The sequence below is a fragment of the Dipodomys merriami genome, unplaced genomic scaffold, assembly GCF_024711535.1.
Source record: "Dipodomys merriami isolate MVZ:Mamm:240054 unplaced genomic scaffold, mDipMer1.0.p SCAF_41, whole genome shotgun sequence".
Lineage (NCBI taxonomy): Eukaryota > Metazoa > Chordata > Mammalia > Rodentia > Heteromyidae > Dipodomys > Dipodomys merriami.
The window spans coordinates 11,452,599-11,471,510 of NW_027205715.1; the positions used below are offsets into that span (position 1 = coordinate 11,452,599).

Here is an 18,912-nt window from a genome sequence, read left to right on the forward strand (position 1 = left end):
CTGCCCCCATGGTTCAAAGGATGAATTTTGGGGCTAGGGCAACTTAGATCTTCATCCAACTCTGGAGCTCGATGTTTCTTGGGAGTCTGCCTGGGTACTGGATTCTCTGTTTTGGTCTTTGTTGGGGTGGCCAGGGGAGCATCCCCATAGAGCCGGTAACCACCCACCAGGCAGTATGTCTCCCCATGCCAGCCCATCTGGGTTTCTCCATACCCTTGGTAGAGGACATGGTAGTAAACAGGCGTAGGAGGCGGCACGGGAGGCACTGCTGGAAAGAAAACCAGAATGGATCAGTCACTTGTGCTTATACACTGTGCTTCTGGGACCTTCCTCTCACATCCCTTCCTGTTTCTGGCTAAAGCCCCTCTTATCTGCTTATCCCAACCAGTCTTGGGGCTCCCTAAAAAGGGATGCTTGCTATAAAATCACTTGGCTTGGGGCTGGGAAGGTGGCTCAGTGGTAGAGCGCTTGCCTTGCAGGCATGAGGCCCTGAGTTCAATTCCTCAGCACCACATAAGCAAAAAGAAAAAAGCCAGAAGTGGTGCTATGGCTCAAGTGGTAGAGCGCTAGCCTTGAGCTGAAGAGCTGAGGGACAGCGCCCAAGCCCAGAGTTCAGTCCCCACAACCGGACACCCCCCCCCCAAAAAAAAATCACTTGGCTTCTGTGGAGCCAATGGCAACAATGGGAGACCAGGATATGTTTCCTTATTCCCAGGGACAACCATGAACCTCAAAATAATTGTAGATGGCACCCCTTAGTTTCTCTCTTACACAAATGAGAAAATTTTCTAAAGGCCTGACATTTTAGAGCTATAATAATAATGGTTTCCAAATTTTAGAAAAATGTGATCTAGGGCTGGGAATGTAGCTTAATGATAAGACTGCTTGCTTAGCATGCATGGAGCCCTGGGTTTGATTCCTTGGTACCACATAAACAGAAAAAGTTAGAAATGGCACTGTGGCTCAAGTGGTAGAGTGCTATCCTTGAGCAAAAGAAGCTTAGGGACAGTGACCAGGCAGAAAGAAAGAAAGAAAGAAAGAAAGAAAGAAAGAAAGAAAGAAAGGAAGGAAGGAAGGAAGGAAGGAAGGAAGGAAGGAAGGAAGGGAAAGAAAGGAAGAAAGGAAGAAAGGAAGAAAGAAAGAAAGAAAGAAAGAAAGAAAGGAAGGAAGGAAAAGAAAGAAAAAAAGAAAGAAAGAAGCAAGAAAGTGACCTAATTTAAATTGTTATGAACCCTTCCCACCATGGGACCCAAAGACTACTGGTTCCTCCAATACTCAGCAGCTCAGACTGGGATGCATATGAAGGAGCTTAATCTGTATGTCTTCAAGGCAATACAGTAAAGAATCACCTAGGTCTTAAGTGGAGGTTAATTAGAGGTCAACAACTCTTCCTTAAAGGATTACACTTAAAGCTTGACAAGAAAAGTACACTTGGCCAGCCCACGCCTGCAATTCTAGCTACTCAGGAGGCTGAGATCTGAGGTTCATAGTTCAAAGCCAGCCCAGGAAGGAAAGTCTGTGAGACTCTTATTTCCAATTAACCACCAGAAAACTGGAAATGGTGCTGTGGCTCAGTGGTAAAGTACTAGCCTTGAGCAAGAGTTTAGGTACAGCATCCAGGCCACAAATTCAGGTCCCATGATCAACAACAACAAAAAAGGTCTGAAGGAAACATCTTGTAGCCCAGAGAGGTTAAATTGATAGAGATCAACACTTCTCTGAACTCTTGTCCAGAGATGATGTCACTTGCTCTTAGTGAACAGGAACACTGTGGGTTCCTGAGTGGGGAACAGGACATTCATCATACTCATAGCTGAGGAATTTCTTAGGTGTGGTTACCAAGCTCTGAAGGGACATATAGTAGCCCAAAAAGGTTGTATACCAAGTCTCATACAGATGAGTGTCTTTGACCTACCTGCTGCACTGCTCTCCCAGGGAACAGAAGACATGTTGGAGTGAATATAGAAGATTCGGTCAGACATTCTCTTTTATACTACTAACGAGATTATGTGTCTTGTAGATAAAGGATAGGGAAGTTCCCTCAGGGGGGATCACCTTTGTGTAGTTCTCTTGCCATGGAAACTGAGGCCTGTGATGTCATTACTACCCAGTGAGATCACATAAGGATCTTCTGACTTGAGGTCTAACCCTCTATGTTATGGAGAAGCACAAGGAAAAGGCTGAGACCCCTGCATGGGCTTTCTGGTTTGGCCTCTTCACTCATAAACTACTTAAGAGCCACTCCCTGAGGAGCACATTTGTGGGTGGGCACAGTTCCAGTGAACACTGGGAGGGATGGAGAAACTGAAATTTTGTGATCAGTCAGTCAAGCCTAGCCTGAGGGCTGGGAAGGTGGCTCAGTGGTAGAGCGCTTGCCTTGCATGCATGAGGTCCTGGGTTCGATTCCTCAGCACCACAAAAGAAAAAAGAAAAAAAGCTGGAAGTGGCGCTGTGGCTCAAGTGGTAGAGCGCTAGGGAGCTGAAGAGCTGAGAGACAGCGCCCAGGCCCAGAGTTCAGGTCCCACGACTGGACCCCCCCCCCCCCCCCCCGCCCAAAAAAAAGACTAGCCTGAGACACACAAAATGCACTATAAGCATTTGATAGTGGGAAAGGCAAAAATTCAAGTGGATTAGGGGACCAGGGAGGGCTCAAGAGTGGCCTGAAGGCAGCCGGGTGCTGGTGGCTCACGCCTATAATCCTAGCTACTCAGGAGGCTGAGATCTGAGGATCACGGCTCAAAGCCAGCCCATAATCCTAGCTACTCAGGAGGTTGAGATCTGAGGATCGTGGCTCAAAGCCCGGGCAGGAGAGACCGTGAGACTCCTATCTCCAATAAACCACCAGAAAACCGGAAGTGGCGCTATAGCTCAAGTGGTAGAGAGCTCGCCTTGAGCTTTAGAGCTGAGGGACAGCGCCCAGGCCCAGAGTTCAAGCCCCACGACCGCCAAAAAAAAAAAAAAAAGAGTGGCCTGAAGGTGAGAGCTGGACAGGTGAAAAAAGAACACATTCCAGTTGGGAAGAATCAAAGTAGAGACAGGCTCTTTTTGACTTTGTTGTGCTGAGTGTAAATTCATGGACCCTGCATCTTTATTTTTTTTGCTGGTCGTGGGGCCTGAACTCTGGGCCTGAGCGCTGTCCCTAAGCTCTTCAGCTCAAGGCTAGCACTCTACCACTTGAGCCACAGCGCCACCTCTGCCATTTTCTACTTATGTGGTGCTGAAGAATCAAACCCAGGGCCTCATGCATGCAAGACAAGCGCTCTACAACTGAGCAACCTTCCCAGTCCCCCACCCCCATCTTTATTTAAGTGACGTTCTAAGCAGTGAAAAGGAGGTAGATGCCAGTGATTTGTGCCTGTAATCCTAGCTACTACTCAGAAGACTGAGATCTGAGGATCCCATAGTTTGAAGTCAGCCTGGACAGAAAGTTTGTGAGAGACTATCTCCAATTGGCCACCAAAAAGCCAGAAGCTGAGGTGTAGTTCAAATAGTAGAGCACCAGTCTTGAGCAAAAAAGCTAATGGAGGGCTGGGAATGTGGCTTATGGGTAGAGTGCTTGCCTAGCATGCATGAAGCCCTGGGTTTGATTCCACAGTACACATAAACAGAAAAAGCTGTAAGTGGCACTTGGCTCAACTGGTAGAGTGTTATCCTTGAGGAAAAGAAGCTCAAGGACAGTGCCCTAGGCCTTGAGTTCAAGCCCCAGGACTGGCAAAAAGAAAAAGCTAATAGACAGTGCTCAGGACGTGAGTTCAAGCTCCAGTACCAGTACACACACACACACATACACACACACACACAGTGAATGGTTCAAGCTCCAGTACCAACACACATACACACACAGACACACAGACACACAGACACACAGACACACACACAGACACACACACAGACACACACACACACACACACACACACACACACACACACACAGTGAATGGGGTTATCCAGCGTGACAAGTATTCTACTCAACAGTAGGGCTTCCTATTAGGACTCTAAATTTATACATGATAGAAATGTGAGGAAAAGTTCATCACAATCCCACAATCCTAGGTGTTGGACATTAGGAAGATGGTGCTCCAAGGCAAAATGTAGGTCACTAATGATTTTAAAAGTGGGAATGACAATCTGCACACCAGAGTTCATGCCTATAATCCTAGCTACTCAGGAGGCTGACAGCAAATGGTGGTTCAAAGACAGCACAGGCAGAAAAGCCCAGAATGCAATGCCCCAGTCATGTCTGTTTCTAACAGTTTATGCTAGACTTTTGCCATCACAAGCTGCACTAAACTCTACACTAGTTAAAAAAAAAGAAGAACCAGAAAAACCAAAAACCTTTGTGTGTTCCAATCATGAGGCTTGAACTCAGGGCCTGGGCACAGTCCTTGAGCTTCTTTTTTTTTTTTTCCCTTTTCTGTCCTGTTTCCAAGCTAAGTGTATTTTTTTTTTTTTTGTCCTTGAGCTTCTTTTGCTCAAGGCCAGGGCTCTGCCACTTGAGCCACAGCTCCACTTCTGGCTCTTTTGGTGTTTAATTGAAGTCTCACAGACTTTCTGCTTGCCTGCACTGGCTTTGAACAAGTAGCTAGGATATCAGTATGAGCTACTGGCCCCCAACCCCAGCCTTTTTTACCTAGAACAGAGAGGAGTGTTTCTCTTGCTGGCCCAGAGGAAAGCCTGACTGGTACAAACACCATCCTTTGACTGGTGCAATTACTTCCATCTCACTCCTTAAGCAGGCTGTTTACTAACTTCTGTGCCATCCTCTGGTGTTGCAATATTATGTGCAATGAAAATCTTCTGTTGAAAAAAAATCCCATACAAACTATCATTTGTTAGAAATCATAAAGTCAAAATCCACTTTATTTTTTATGTGTCATATGAAAGACCACACTCCAGTGCTAGCCAGCAGCTTACCTTTCAAAGCCACAAGCAGGAAGTGGCGCTGTGGCTCAAGTGGTAGAGTACTTTCCTTGAGCTGAAGAGCTGAAGGACAGCACCCAGACTCAGAGTTCAAGGCCCATGACTGACAAAGAAAGAAAAAGTCAAAGCCACAGCAGCAAAGCAGTCCTTCAGGGAGACAAGAACGTATGTCCAATGCCTCCTTCTGACAAATGTGCTCACCCACCCAAGGATACAAAGAAATAACACATTTATGTCAGCCAAAATCAGTCTTGCTGAGGCAAAGGATCTCTCACTGATGATTCTAGTCCTGGAAGGCTTCTCCTTCGACGAGCTGCCAGTTCAATCTTCTGAACCAACCTCACATCCCAGGGATGGGTCACAAAGCTGAAAACGGTGCCTGGCACCTCGCTCCCCACTCGGCCTACCCTCCCTGCTCTGTGGATGTAATCCTGAAGGGTGAGGGGGAAATCATAATTGATGACCAGCTCCACATGGATGCTGTCCAAGCCTCGAGAAGCTATGTCTGTGCAGAGAAGTATGTTTTGAGAGCCTTTTTGAAAGCACTGGAAGATCCCTGTTCTCATTTTGGCTGGCATTTGCCCCTGCAGCCTTAGGTGTCGGATTTTGTGATCATCCAGAATATATCCCAGCCAGTTCACAGTGCTAGAGCTGTTGCAGAACACCAGAACAGTCCCTGATGGTTGAGTCTTAGCTGTTTTGTCATACTTCTTGAGGATCTGTACCAACTCTGTCACCTTCTCTGCTCCTTTCAGTTTCATAAACGTCTGCTTGACATGAGGCATGATGCAGTGAAGCTTAGCGCTGGTGATGGTGGTAAGAGAGTCTGGGTTGGCGAATTTACTCAGCAACTGGCCTACACCTTCGGGAAATGTGGCTCCCACCAGCACTAGCTGAGCTTTGGGATTAAAGGGGTCTTCTAAGTCAGCTGGGCTTTCTGCTACATGGCTCTTCTCCAGGATGTAGTCCACCAGTTCCAGGAAGCTTTCATCCAGCAGTGTGTCTGCCTCGTCCAACACCATGAGGGAGAGCTGTTTTAGGCTGATCAGTTGACTTTTCAAAGCCTTCCACAGAGCCCCTGGAGTGGCCACTAGCACATCTGCTGAAGGTTCTCTAGACAGTTGCAGCTTGATCCTACGCATGCCATGGCCTCCCTCTAGGTCCTGCACTTGCAGGCCCAAGTATTTGCCCAATGGCTGCGCTACCGCCTGCACTTGTTCGGCTAATTCTCGGGAAGGCACAAGGACTAGACTGCGGGGAGTGGCGATATGGCTGGAGTCCAGGACAAGCCCCTTCATGAGCCGATGAAACAACGGCAGTAGGTAGCTGAGAGTCTTTCCACTGCCCGTTTCCGCGGCGCAAAGAACGTGGCGGCCGCGGACCAACGGAGGGATGGTGCTTGCCTGCACGGTGGTGGGTCGAATGACTTCCGGCGCAGCCTCCCTAAGGGCACTCAGCACGCGGGGCTCCAAACCGAGCTCGGCGAAACTTCTCCCGGACGAAAGGTTGCGCAGGGCAGGTGCCTCCTGCTGCGCTCGCTCAATGGAAAAGTAGTCCCCGCGGGCCCGCCGATGCCTCCAGCCACGCGAGGCGAGCGGCGCGGACTCCCACTGGCTCAGCGTGAGGCGCGCCGGCTGGTTAAACTCCCGGCGCCGCGCCGAGACTAACAGTGGTCCAGGCCGCACTAGCACCGGCTGCGGGAGACTCCGACGCCGGCTCTGCCGCTGTTCCTGCCGCCGTTGCCAAGTTCTCGGGATGCGCACCACTGGCAAGGGCTCGTCGGCAGCATGGACCGCTAGGTCTCGTCGGGGCGCAAGAAACAACCGAACTAGGAATGACCATAGCCGCGGCCGACGTGTTAGCGCCATCGCGCTCCAGCCCCTCGTTTTGGGAAGGGCGCGGGTCACTGACGTCACACGTGCGCCTCCGCCTCGGCTACGGTGGCTGGCGCGGTTCAGTGAGGAGTGTGGCACTGGGAACCGCGAGGAAGGAGGGGAGGACCTTAGAGTTCCGTGGCTTCGAGGTCTGTAGATCTCAACCAGGGGCGGCATTATCCAGATCCGGGCAAACTTTGGGGAAAGACGAGCAGTGGAGGCGAGGGCGGGGGCTGAAAAGTCGAAGGCGACAGCGGGGCCCTGGCCAAATGGACCAGGTGTGCGGGTGGCTCCCAGCAATTTGTCGTCCTCGCTGCTCCGATCGTTTGTTCGGCGTTGGTCCCTCCTGGTAAACTCTGGGTGCTGTAATACTTCCTCACACCTGGACTCCGAACAAGCAGTGGTAATACCTGTTTTAGTGAGAGTCTGCATGAATGGTAGGTAAGCCTGGAAGCTGAGACCAGAGTCTGGGGTCGTAGACACACCGCCCGGAGTGCAAAGTGAGGATGGCTTTCATCTTAGTTCTTTTCTAAAGTGGGAGGTAAATTCTTAAGGCTGTTAAGTGGAGACATCGCTTCTTCATGCTTTCTCCCTTTCAACCAAGTTTTAATTTACATTTCCTTGTCACTCCTAGCTTCTCATCCTGAATCTATTACTTGTGTTTCTCCACTTATCTGCTTATATTAGTTGTACACAGGGATTTCACTGTGATGTTTCCATATGTATCCTGATAAAACCCTCCCCTCTTCATCTCCCTCCCACCAATCCATCCATCATTCTTTTTTTTGGGGGGGGGGGTCCGGTCATGGGGCCTGAACTCTGGGCCTGAGCGCTGTCCCTCAGCTCTTCAGCTCAAGGCTAGTGCTCTACCACTTGAGCCATAGTGCCACTTCCGGCTTTTTTCTTTTTGCTTATGTGGTGCTGAGGAATCGAACCCAGGGCCTTGAGCATGCAAGGCAAGCGCTCTACCACTGAGCCACCTTCCCAGCCCCCCATCCATCATTCTTGCAGCCTGCTCACCTCCACTGGCTTATTGTGGGATTCCAAACTAGTAATAGTAAATAGTATTAGTAATACTATTACCAATAGTGTTCTGCTACATCTATGAAGTGATTAGCCATGAGGCTTACCTCACATATATTTGATTTGAATTCTGAGGTTCGGGCAGAGGGGGAGAGGTGTGAATGAACAAATGACACTGTTCATACTTCCTAAACAGATCTGGGAGAGAAAAAAAAGGGGTGTTTAGTGTAGTCTGAAGTGCCTGGTGTGACAGATGAAGTAAATGGAGTTTCTTAACACTTGAAGAAAATATTTTAGTTTAATTGAATGCAGTTAGCCCTTCTGTCCACAGGTTGGGCATTTGTGAATTCAAATTGACCATGAACTGAAAACATTCACAAAAAGAATCGTATCTATACTGAACTTAAAGATTTTTTTTCTTGCCCATAATTCCTGAACAATACAATATAACAACTATTTACATTGTATTATGTATTGTAAGCTAGAGATGCTTTAAAATATATGGGAGAGCACTAGGGAAATAACTTAGAGCACTTGCAGAATTGGAGCTCACAGATGACTGGAAGGCAGATTCTGAACTTTATATAAAGAACTACAGTAAGAACTAGAATTGTTCATATCTGCTTTGAATAAACTGAGTTTTCTATCATTGATAAGTTCAGAACATAGCCAGGTGTTGGTGGCTCATGCATGTAATCCTAGCTAGTCACTAGGTTAAGATCTGAGAATCAAGGTTTAAAGCCAGTGGCAAAAGAGTTCTACACGATTCTGTCTCCAATTGAGTAGTGAAAATGCTGGACTGGAGATGTGGCTTAAGTGGTAGAGTGAAAAAGCGGAGGGAAGCAGAAGGCTACTAGTGCTACTAGCCCCTGTACACTCAAGCATACACATACACGCACCCCTATACACAATACATAAATGCTCAGCAAAATGAATAAAATCTCTGTTTTTGTGGAGTTAACATTTTGATTGTCTTGAGGTAAGATCTAAAAATTGGTATGAAAAAAAAAATCTCTTAGCTAGGTGCCAGTGGCTTATGCCTATCTATAGTCTCAGCTACTCAGGAGGCTGAGATCTAAGGACTGTGATTCTAAGCCATCCTAGACAGGAAAGTCCATGAGACTATATTTCCAATTAACCATAAAAAATCCAGAAGTGCAACCAGGAGAGCACTAGCCTTCAACAAAAAAATTAGCTAGGACTACACACATGAACTGCTGCTGCCTAGCTGTAGGCACTGTTTTTTGTTGTTGTTGTTGTTTTGTTTTTTTGAGTGTTAGATGATCCTCTTGTTTTTTAAATGCTAATATTGGTAAAGACTCTTTAAGACCCTTGTACATCCATTTTTATTGCTGTACTCTATTACAGCTAAGTTATGGAAACAACCCAGAATCCCTAAAAAATAACTGGATCCACCAAAAAAAACCCAACTAAACAAACAGAAAAACATGCTGCCTATACACAATGGAATTTTACATAGCAATTAGAAAGAATAAGATTATGTCATTTGCAGGGAAATGGATGGACCCAGAACAAATCATGTTAACTGAAGTAAGGCAAGCTCAGAGAGACAAACGGTACGTTTTCTCTCATATGCGGAAGCTAGATCTAAAGTACACAGGGACGTGATAAGTGATACAGGACTGTAGGCATTCACACACAGTGAGACCAAAGGAAGATACTCTTAGGGGAGGAACACAAAGGTGCAATATCTATGTGCATCTGATCATACAAAATATCAGAATGAACTCCAGGAAATGGGCCCAAAGGGTTTTTTTCTTTTCTTTTTGTCTTGTTTTTGTTGTTGTTGTTTGTTCTTTGTTTTTTGTCAGTCTTGGGGCCTGAACTCTGGGCCTGGGTACTGTCCCCCAACTCTTCAGCTCAAGGCTAGTGCTCTACCATTGAGCTACAGCAGCACTTCCGGCTTCTTCTGTTTATATGGTACTGAGGAATCGAACCCAAGGCCTCATGCATGCAAGGCAAGCTCTCTACCACTGAGCCACCTTCCCAGCCCAAGAATACATTTCTTTTTGGACAGTGTCATCCCTTCCCTTCTGTCCCCATCCACAAGTTGTATAGTTTATTTTCAATGTAGTGTCTAGTGAGTATTATTCACAGTCATACTTTTTATGATCAAAGGAAAGGAAAAAAAATGAGTAAGTTGGAAGGAGGAAGGGAAGCCTCCACTAGATTATAGAAGTGACTTTCTTCACTTAATGTTGCTACTTATGTTTTCCCTTTCTTTAGGTATAGCGCAGGAGGAATGATTGTGAATAATATTTCCCTGTGCTACCACAACAAAGTCATCTTAGCCCCTATGGTTCGGGTTGGGACCCTCCCAATGCGGCTGCTAGCCCTGGATTATGGAGCAGACATTGTTTACTGTGAGGTAAGGTGTTTTGATTTTCAGTGTGTAGGGGTAGCTTTCCAACAAGTGCCATCTCAACCTTCGAGTGGGGAAATGGTCAGGAGTGGAGGAGACCCAGTGGGAATTTACCTCATAGATGTTCACTGACGGTAGGAGGGATGAACACATATGATCCTGATGAGTTCTATCCCCCTGCCCTCAAGGCTAGTGGCTTGGGTCACATATACTTAGTGCATTTATGAACTCTGGGGCTAGGAAGAAGAGAAAAGGACTAGTTTCATGTAAGGGAAGCTGAGTAAGATTGATAATGATAGCTAGGGGATTTTCTGGTGGTAGCTACAGTAGATACACCCACTGGGCTCGCATCCCAGGTTTAGGAAGAATTGCTAGGAAAAGTAGAATTATAGAAGTAGCTGATATTGAATAGTGAAGGATTGTCAGCTGTAGTTTTTTGTTTTTGTTTTTTTTTGGTCAGTTTTTGGGCTTGAACTCTGGGCCTGGGCTCTGTCCCTGAGCTCTTCAGCTCAAGGTGAACACTTTACCACTTGAGTCACAGGTACACTTCTGGTTTTCTAGTGGTTAATTGGAAGTAAGAGTCTCGAGGACTTTCCTGCCCAGTCTAGCTTTGAACGGAGATTCTCAGATCTCAGCCTCCTGAGTAGCTGTGATTACAGGCCTGAGCCACTGGTACCCAGCTGATATTTCCATTTTTTAAAGTTCCTTCTGGGGCTGGGGATATGGCTTAGTGGTAGAGTGCTTGTCTAGTAGGCATGAAGCCCTAGGTTTGATTCCTCAGTACCACAAAACAAAAAAATAAAGCTAGGATTGATGCTGTGGCTCAAGTGGTAGAGTGCTAGCATTGAGCAAAAGTAGCTCAGGGACAGTGCCTAGGCCCTGAGTTCAACCCCTAAACTGGCTAAACAAACAATTTTTTTTAAAAAGCTGCTTGGGGTAGGGGTTGGGGTAGGATGAGATGAGGAGGTGAATGTGGCTGTAAAAAAGCAACACAAGCAATTTGTTACAGTGATAGATTCAGCTCAAGTGGTAGAGCATTAACCTTGAGTGAAAAAGGTAGGGGACAGTGCCCAAGCCCTGAGTTCAAGCCCCAGTCCTGGCACCAACAAAAAGTAGTATCAGGAAAGGCAGAAGTCAAAACCTATGCCTTTTGATACACAGAAATCCAGTTGCAAGAAGACTAGAAGTGCTGGGGATATAGCTCAGTAGTATGTGTTTGCTTAGCATGTATGAATGGCCCTGAGTTTGGTCCCCACTACTACTAAATAAGTGGAGCGTTTCACTTTTTTTTTTTTTTTTTTTTTTTTGTGGGAGGAAGATTTTTTTTTTTTCCTGAATGACTACTACTTGTTTTAGGGTCATGGCATCTTGTGTATATATGCTCCCATGCCCATTTACTCTTGTTGTCATGTGAGTATGCTGTACCTAGTACCCTCATGGCATTGGAATCTTTCTGTAGCCTGCACTGTAGAGAATATGAGTGTATAAAAGAAGAAAGTTGAAAGGTACTTGCTGGAGAGTACGGTGTTTGGGAATAGCGATGGCACATTAGGGTGAATGTCTAAGGAGTTAGGGAGTTGATGTGAAAATACAAGGGATGAGGCAGCAGTAAGGCTTCTAACCACCCGGTCAGGAATTGAAGAGGTTAAGCCAGTAAAGAGTGCAGGCAGGTGGCCTGAGGTATTGAAGAAGTGGGGTACAGGAAGTTCTTTGAAGATGACTTGCATATTTGTAGAATAAGAGGAAGGAAAGACTTAGATAGTGGGGGCAGGGGAGGGAGATTAGGGTGATAAGCCAAATTTTGGGACCTTTTATTTGTACTAAGGTTGAACCTAGGGTCTTGCCTATGCTAGACAACGGACACTCTCAGCACAAGATTCCAATTGTTTGGAGGGAGGGAGTTTGAACTCAAGGCCTCTCTTTTGTTAGGCTGGTGCTTTACCATTTGAGCCAGCTCTCCATGTTTTTTTTTCTTTTTTTTTTGGACAGGGTCTTGATATGTAGCTTAAACTAGTCTGGAACTTTTGGTCTTCTTGTCTCAGCTTAGCAAATGTATATTACCACACCCAAATGCCAGCCCAGTATTTTTTTCCTTCAAATTTATTTATTTATTTATGTTTGTCGGTTGTGGTGCTTGGACTCTGGACCTGGGCACTGTCCCTCAGCTCTTCAGCTCAAGGCTAGCCCTCTACCACTTGAGCCACAATGCCACTTCCGACTTTTGCTGCTTATGTGGTGCTGAGGAATCGAACCCAGGGCCTTATGTATACAAGGTAACCACCGAGCCACCTTCCAAGCCCTTATTTATTTATTTACTTGTTTAAGTAATTTTACAAAGCGGTATAAGTTCCAGAAATCATCTTGACAGCCTAATATTCTTGACAAGGTGATAGGGTCAGCTTTCCTCTGAGATGGGACAGGGAGGAGAGTAGGGGGATTGATAGAAGGGAGGGAAACTGAGGGGGTTCTATGGACAAAGACTTGTAGGAAGATGTAGAAAGTCAGTCTTGAAATGAGGTGACAGGATGGTGGGGGTAAGGACTTGAGCAAAGTGAAGTTCTGGTCCTGTCCCTGCAGGGAGGAGACTGGGCATTTTGCCTGGCAGCCAGGTGTGCCAGGTGATGCTTGATCACAGCCTAGTGGGAGGGAGAACTGGAAGCTGGCAGTCGGTATACCTGTGGCTGGGGACTGACATGCCTGTACCTGTAGGACAGGGACAGATATTTCTGGTGTGCTGACAAGGTGAAATGGGAAGGCTGGGAATGGAGAGAAAAGGGTTTTCTAGAGGCTTAAGGTAAAAGGTGGAAAGGGAGACTTCTGAGTTTAGGATCTGAGGTCCACATTCTCACTTCTAATGTTTTGTAGACACGTTTGAGGGAAGCTGTTAGTATACACATTCATCAGCCTTTCAGACTGCTAGAACATGCCCAGGGCAGGAGAAAGAAATCTGTTCTCTGAAGCCATATCCTGGGGGCACTGAGCATTACTTAGCTGCTTGCATAGGTCCTTGAGTGCTCAGGTGTGCGTTAGGTGTAACTTTTCCTGACCAGCACTCTCTTTGACCCTCTTTGCTCTCCAGAAAAGCGTTTTAAGTCCGGCACCCGTGGCTCATACCTGTAATCCTATGTGCTCTGGAGGCTGAGATCTGAGGATCGTGGTTCAAGGCCAGCCCAGGCAGGAAAAAAAATCTATGAGGCTCTTATCTCCAATAAACTACCAAAAAAGCCAGAAGTAGAGCTGTGGCCTTGAGCAAAAGAAGCTCATGGATAGAGCCCATGTCCTAAGTTCAAGCAAAAACAAAACAAAACAAAAAAAGTGTTTTGAATTTGAATGGTAAATGGAAAAGGAACTCTGAAGATTCGTTGACTAGATCTGAGGACAAAACAAAAAAGACCAAATGCCAGGAAGTCACACTGCTGGTACCTTTACTTATGGCAATCCCTAGTCAGGACCTCAGCTCTCTATCCACTTAGTCCAACTGGGTTCTGTGTGGTGGCTGACTCCTGTTGAAGCCCTCAGCATATTCCCTACTGTCCTATCGTCCATCTTTGTTCAGCGGTACCCTCTCATGGTCATTCATGAGAAATTGGGCACTGGTGGCTCACACCTATGATCCTAGCTATTTAGGAGTCTGAGATCTGAGGATTATGGTTCAAAGCTGGTCTGGGCAGACAGATTTGTGAGACTCTTACCTCCAATTAAACACCCAAAAGCCTGAAGTAGAACTGTGGCTCAAGTGGTAGAGTACTAGCCTTGAGCACAAAAGCTCAAGAAAAGCAAGTGCCCAGGCTTTGAGTTCAATTTCTAGTACTGACACACACACAAAAGCAGACTTGGGAAAAATTATGTCTTTTCTACTTAAGTTTTGCTTGCTGTGTCTATTAGTTGGATGCCTGCTCCAATGGCTCTGCGTGTCTCATCTCTTCCTAATCTTGTCCTTTGAGAATTGGCCCATTGAGTGCTGACAATTCACTTCTATTCTGTTCTCATCTCCCCTTGGTCTTTTTCTGAGAGCTGAGACAGTGTTTTCCTTGGGAGAGTGTGGAGTGTAACTCCAGGGTGGAAAGGGGCAATGGCTCTCGTAATGCAGTGTCTGACCTAGACAGCTACGCTGTGCTGACAGCCCTGGGCATCTGTGCTAATGTTGGAAGCTGGGCAGTGGAACCAGAGTTGTCACAGGAAATAGCTAGTCTGCTGACCTTCCCTCAGCTAATTATTTGAGGGTTGTTACCAAACCCTTTGGGACTTAAGGCACAAGATTTATGTAATGACTTCAGTATGTGGCCCTTTTACCTGGGCAAAGCTTAGTTCTTCTAGTAAATGTAACTAATCTTTTCTTCAGGGTCCAGCTCAAATTTGGAATAGAGGAAATATTAATTTTAATACTTTAGCTAGTGTGGCTTATAAACAAAGATGTTTATACTGGAAGAGACCTAGCTCCTGCAGGGATCAGACAGGCAGTCAGGTAGGCAGGCCTGTGATTGGCATGAATAGGTAGAAGGCTACACACTGAGTTCTGGGCATGGTACAGTGTGGTATCTGGTGCCCTCTGGTGGATCCAGAGTTACTTTACAGGCAAGCATTGGAGGCCAGCTGTCTGGATGCTTTTCTTTTTTTTTTTTGTGGGTTGTGGGGCTTGAACTCTGGGCCTGGGCACTGCCCCTCAGCTCTTCAGCTCCAGTCTAGGGCTATACCACTTGAGCCACAGCACCACTTCCAGTTTTCTGAGTGGTTTATTGGAGATAAGAGTCTCATGGACTTTTCTGCCAGTCTGTCCTCCTGAGTAGCTAGGATTATAGGTGTGAGCCACTGGGCACCCGGCTTGCCTGGATGTTCTTTCTGGGTGAGTTCATCATAGGCCGCCCATTTGTAAGGTTAGGTAGTCAAGCCAGCCCACCTACCTAGTTCAGCACCTATGCCATACAAGGCATGTAGGCATTTTCCTTTTTTTTTTTGGGGGGGGGGTCCAGTCGTGGGGCCTGAACTCTGGGCCTGGGCGCTGTCCCTCAGCTCTTCAGCTCAAGGCTAGTGCTCTACCACCTGAGCCACAGCGCCACTTCCAGCTTTTTTCTTTTTGCTTATGTGGTGCTGAGGAATCGAACTCAGGGCCTCGAGCATGCAAGGCAAGCGCTCTACCACTGAGCCACCTTCCCAGCCCTCCTTTTTTTTTGGTCAGTCGTGGGGCCTGAACTCTGGGCCTGGGCGCTGTCCCTCAGCTCTTCAGCTCAAGATGAGCGCTCTACCTCTTGAGCCACAGCGACACTTCCGGTTTTTGAGTGGTTTGTTGGAGATAAGAGTCTCACGGACTTTCCTGCCCTGGCTGGGTTTGAACCACAATCCTCAGATCTCAGCCTCCTGAGTAGCTAGGATTACATGTATGAGCCACTAGCACTCAGCTGCAGGCACTTTCTTACCTGAAAGATAAGCCAATTAGCAAAAGCCAAAGGGAGGCGTAGTCTTTCCTCACGAGAGCCTATCCTATTGGCCTGTTAGACTTCTACCTTTCAGTAAGTAGGGTTAAGGGAGAAGAAAATGTGTATGTGTTTGTACCAGCCTGGGGCTTGAACTTAGGTCCTGGGCACTGTCCCTGAGTTTTTACACTAAGGCCAGCCTTAGTCTTCTACTTAAGCCCCATCTTCACTTTGGACTTCTTTTTTTTTTTGGGGGGGGGAGGTCCGGTTGTGGAACCTGAACTCTGGGCCTGGGCACTGTCCCTCAGCTCTTCAGCTCAAGGCTAGCGCTCTACCACTGAGCCACCTTCCCAACCCAAAATTGCTATTATTTTTTATTTATGTGGTACTGAGGAATTGAACCCAGGATCTCCTGCATGCTAGGCATGCACTCTACCACTAATCCACATACCCAGACCGGCCCCCCCCCTTTTCTTTGGTCAGTCGTAGGACTTGAACTCTGGGCCTGGGTACTGTCCCTGAGCTCTTCAGTTCCAGGTGAGCACTCTACCACTTGAGCCATAGCACCACTTCCCAGTTTTCTTGTGGTTAATTGGATATATAAATGTGGGCTGGGAAGGTAGCTCAGTGGTAGAGCGCTTGCCTTGCATGCATGAGGACCTGGGTTCGATTCCTCAGCACCACATAAGCAAAAAGAAAAAAGCCAGAAGTGGCGCTGTGGCTCAAGTGGTAGAGCACTGGTCTATGAGCTGAAGAGCTGAGGGACACAACCGGACCCTCCCCCCCCCAAAAAATAATAAATGTCCTGGACTTTCCTGCTCAGGCTGGCTTTGAACCGAGATTCTCAGATCTCAGCCTCCTGAGTAGCTAAGATTATAGGCCTGAGCCACCAATGCCAGGCACACTTCTGGGTTTTTGATGGTTAATTGGGTATGAGAATCTCATGGAGCTGGGTGCTGGTGATTCACACCTGTAATCCTAGCTACTCAAGAGGCTGAGATCTGAGGGTCACAGTTTGAAGCCAGTTCCAAAGTCCATGAAACACTTATCTCCAGTTAACCACCTGAAACCTGGAAGTGTGTGTATATAGGTTTATTGTGGTGAAAACTCAAGATTTACCATATTCATTGAGTTTAATTGTACAGTAATGTTAACTATGTCCACATTATTGTGAAACTGATCTGTGGAACTTTTTTTTTTTTTTTGGTCAGTTGTGGGCTTGAACTCTGGGTCTACAGAATTCAGCTCTACAATGCCACTTCATGCTTTTTCTGTTTACTGAGGAATCAAACCCAGGGCCTCATGCATGCTCACAAGCACTGAGCCACCTTCCCAGCCCTTTATCCTCTTATAAAATTGAAACTCCATACCCATTTAAAGAGCAACTCTTTGTTTCTTTGTCTTCTCTATATCTTGATAACCACAGTTCTATTTTCTGTTTCTATGACTCACACTCCTTTTTTTGATATTGTAGATAAGTGGAATGGTGTATTTATAGCTTTGTCACTGGCTTATTTCACCTGGCATAATATACTAAAGACTCAAACATGTTGAAACATGTGACAGGATTTTTTCCCTATCTATCTATCTGTCTGTCTGTCTGTCTAGTGTATTTGGGACAGGGTCATGATGTATGGCACACACTAGGCTCTTATCTTGTGATGTTCCTTTCTCTACCTTCCAAGTCCTTAGATTATGGGTATGTGTCCCCCTCCCCCACCTACCCCCACTGAAAAATGAAACCTTGCCCACACTAGGGCAGGTACTGTACCACTGAGTTGTTGTTGTTGTTGTTTTTGCCAGTCATGGTACCTGAACTCTGGGCCTGGGCACTGTCCCTCAGCTCTTCAGCTCAAGGCTAGTGCTCTACCACTTGAGCCACAGCACCACTTCCAGCTTTTTCTGCTTATGTGGTGCTGAGAAATCGAACCCAGGGCCTCATGCATGCAAGGCAAGCACTCTACTACTGAGCCACCTTCCCAGCCCCTTGTTTTTTGTTTGTTTGTTTGTTTTTGGTCAGTTGTGGGGCTTGAACTCTGGGCCTGGGTGCTGTCCCTCAGCTCTTCAGCTCAAGGCGAGCACTCTACCACCTGAGCCATAGCGCTACTTCCAGTTTTCTAGTGGTTTTATTGGAGATAAGAGTCTCACAGACTTTCCTGCCGGGCTGGCTTTGAACTGTGATCCTCAGATCTCAGCCTCCTGAGTAGCTAGGATTACAGGTGTGAGCCACCAGCACCCAGCTGTACCACTGAGTTGTATCACCAACCCTTTAAAAATATTTTTTGGGGGGCTGGGAAGGTGGCTCAGTGGTAGAGTGCTTGCCTTGCATGCATAAAGCCCTGGGTTCGATTCCTCAATACCACATAAGCAGAAAAAAAAAAGCCGGAAGTGGCGCTGTGGCTCAAGTGGTAGAGTGCTAGCCTTGAGCTGAAGAGCTGAGGGACAGAGTTCAGGCCCACAACTGGACCCCCCCCCAAAAAAAATATTTTTGTGTATGTGTGTGTGGAGTACTGGGACTTGAATTTGAACTCAGGGCCTTGCCCTTTTACTAGGCTTTTAAACTCATAGTTGGCACTCTACCATTTGAGCCAAGCTTCCAGTCTGACATTTTGCTGGTTAATTGGAGATAAGAGTCTCAAAGAATCAGGCCCAGTCTGATAGAGCTAGGTCATGGTCCTCAGATCTCAGCCTATTTAATAGCTAGGATCATACTTATAACCTAGCTTTTGCTACTTAATTGAGTTAATTGGAAATTAGAATCTCTTAGATTCATCTACCAGGGATGATTTCAAACCTCAATTCTGAGATCTCAGCCTTTGCGATTTGAGGTTTATAGATTTGAGCCACTGCCACTTGGCTCCTCCCCCTTTCTTCCTTGCTTTATTGCTTGCTGTTTTTCTTTCCCTCTCTCCCTCCCTGCCTCCTTATTTCCTGAGCTTGTTTGGCTATATCCTGAGTTAGGGAGCTCACTTCATTTGTTTGCACACAGGTAGACTTTTCTTTCCTGTTGTCATTGTGAATCTTCATCCCTGTGATTCTAGTTCCTAGTTCCTAGTTTTGTTTTTGATATTCACTGGGGGCCTTTCATTACCTGCCTTTCACCTAGTGAAAGGCTCATCCTTTCCAGGCTCAGACATCTCCAAGGTCCCTGAGAAGAGCAACTAATTGAGGGAAATTCATTCAGGGCGTGTGTGTAGAACGAGGGAAAAGGACATGTCCCAAAAGTCACGATTTGTTGATAGATAGGGTCATTTACCAAGTAATGGCCATCAGGTATGTAATGAAGTCCTTCCTGTGCCCA

At 46.6% G+C, this 18,912-nt stretch overlaps 2 protein-coding genes across 7 annotated transcripts in view; one reads left to right on the forward strand and one right to left on the reverse strand.

Annotated features, from left to right (window-relative positions):
- Positions 1-247: 247 nt before the first annotated feature.
- LOC138807028 (probable ATP-dependent RNA helicase DDX28) lies at positions 248-6,802 on the reverse strand. Of its 4 annotated transcripts, none has more exons than XR_011366028.1 (2): positions 4,915-6,802; positions 248-265 (listed from the first exon to the last, which is right to left on the reverse strand). XR_011366028.1 is itself a non-coding variant. In XM_069992591.1 (1 exon), the coding sequence occupies exon 1, from the start codon at positions 6,786-6,788 to the stop codon at positions 5,166-5,168; it is 1,623 nt and encodes a 540-aa protein (XP_069848692.1). In that variant the 5' UTR covers positions 6,789-6,802; the 3' UTR covers positions 4,829-5,165. The 4 variants fall into 4 exon arrangements, 1 of the variants encoding a protein (XP_069848692.1); XR_011366027.1 differs by having other exon boundaries at positions 251-268; XR_011366026.1 differs by lacking the exon at positions 248-265 and adding an exon at positions 4,767-4,797.
- A 53-nt stretch (positions 6,803-6,855) lies between these two features.
- The window catches only part of LOC138807030 (tRNA-dihydrouridine(20) synthase [NAD(P)+]-like), a 44,232-nt gene continuing 32,175 nt past the window's right edge, over positions 6,856-18,912 (forward strand). The window contains exons 1-2 of one of the 3 annotated variants that reach the window (XM_069992594.1): positions 6,856-6,943; positions 10,065-10,206. In XM_069992594.1, the coding sequence (XP_069848695.1) occupies positions 10,081-10,206 (126 nt within the window). In that variant the 5' untranslated portion in view covers positions 6,856-6,943; positions 10,065-10,080. Of the gene's footprint in view, positions 6,944-6,986; positions 7,295-10,064; positions 10,207-18,912 lie in introns of those variants that run through there. The other 2 variants (XM_069992596.1, XM_069992595.1) reach the window with 2 other exon arrangements.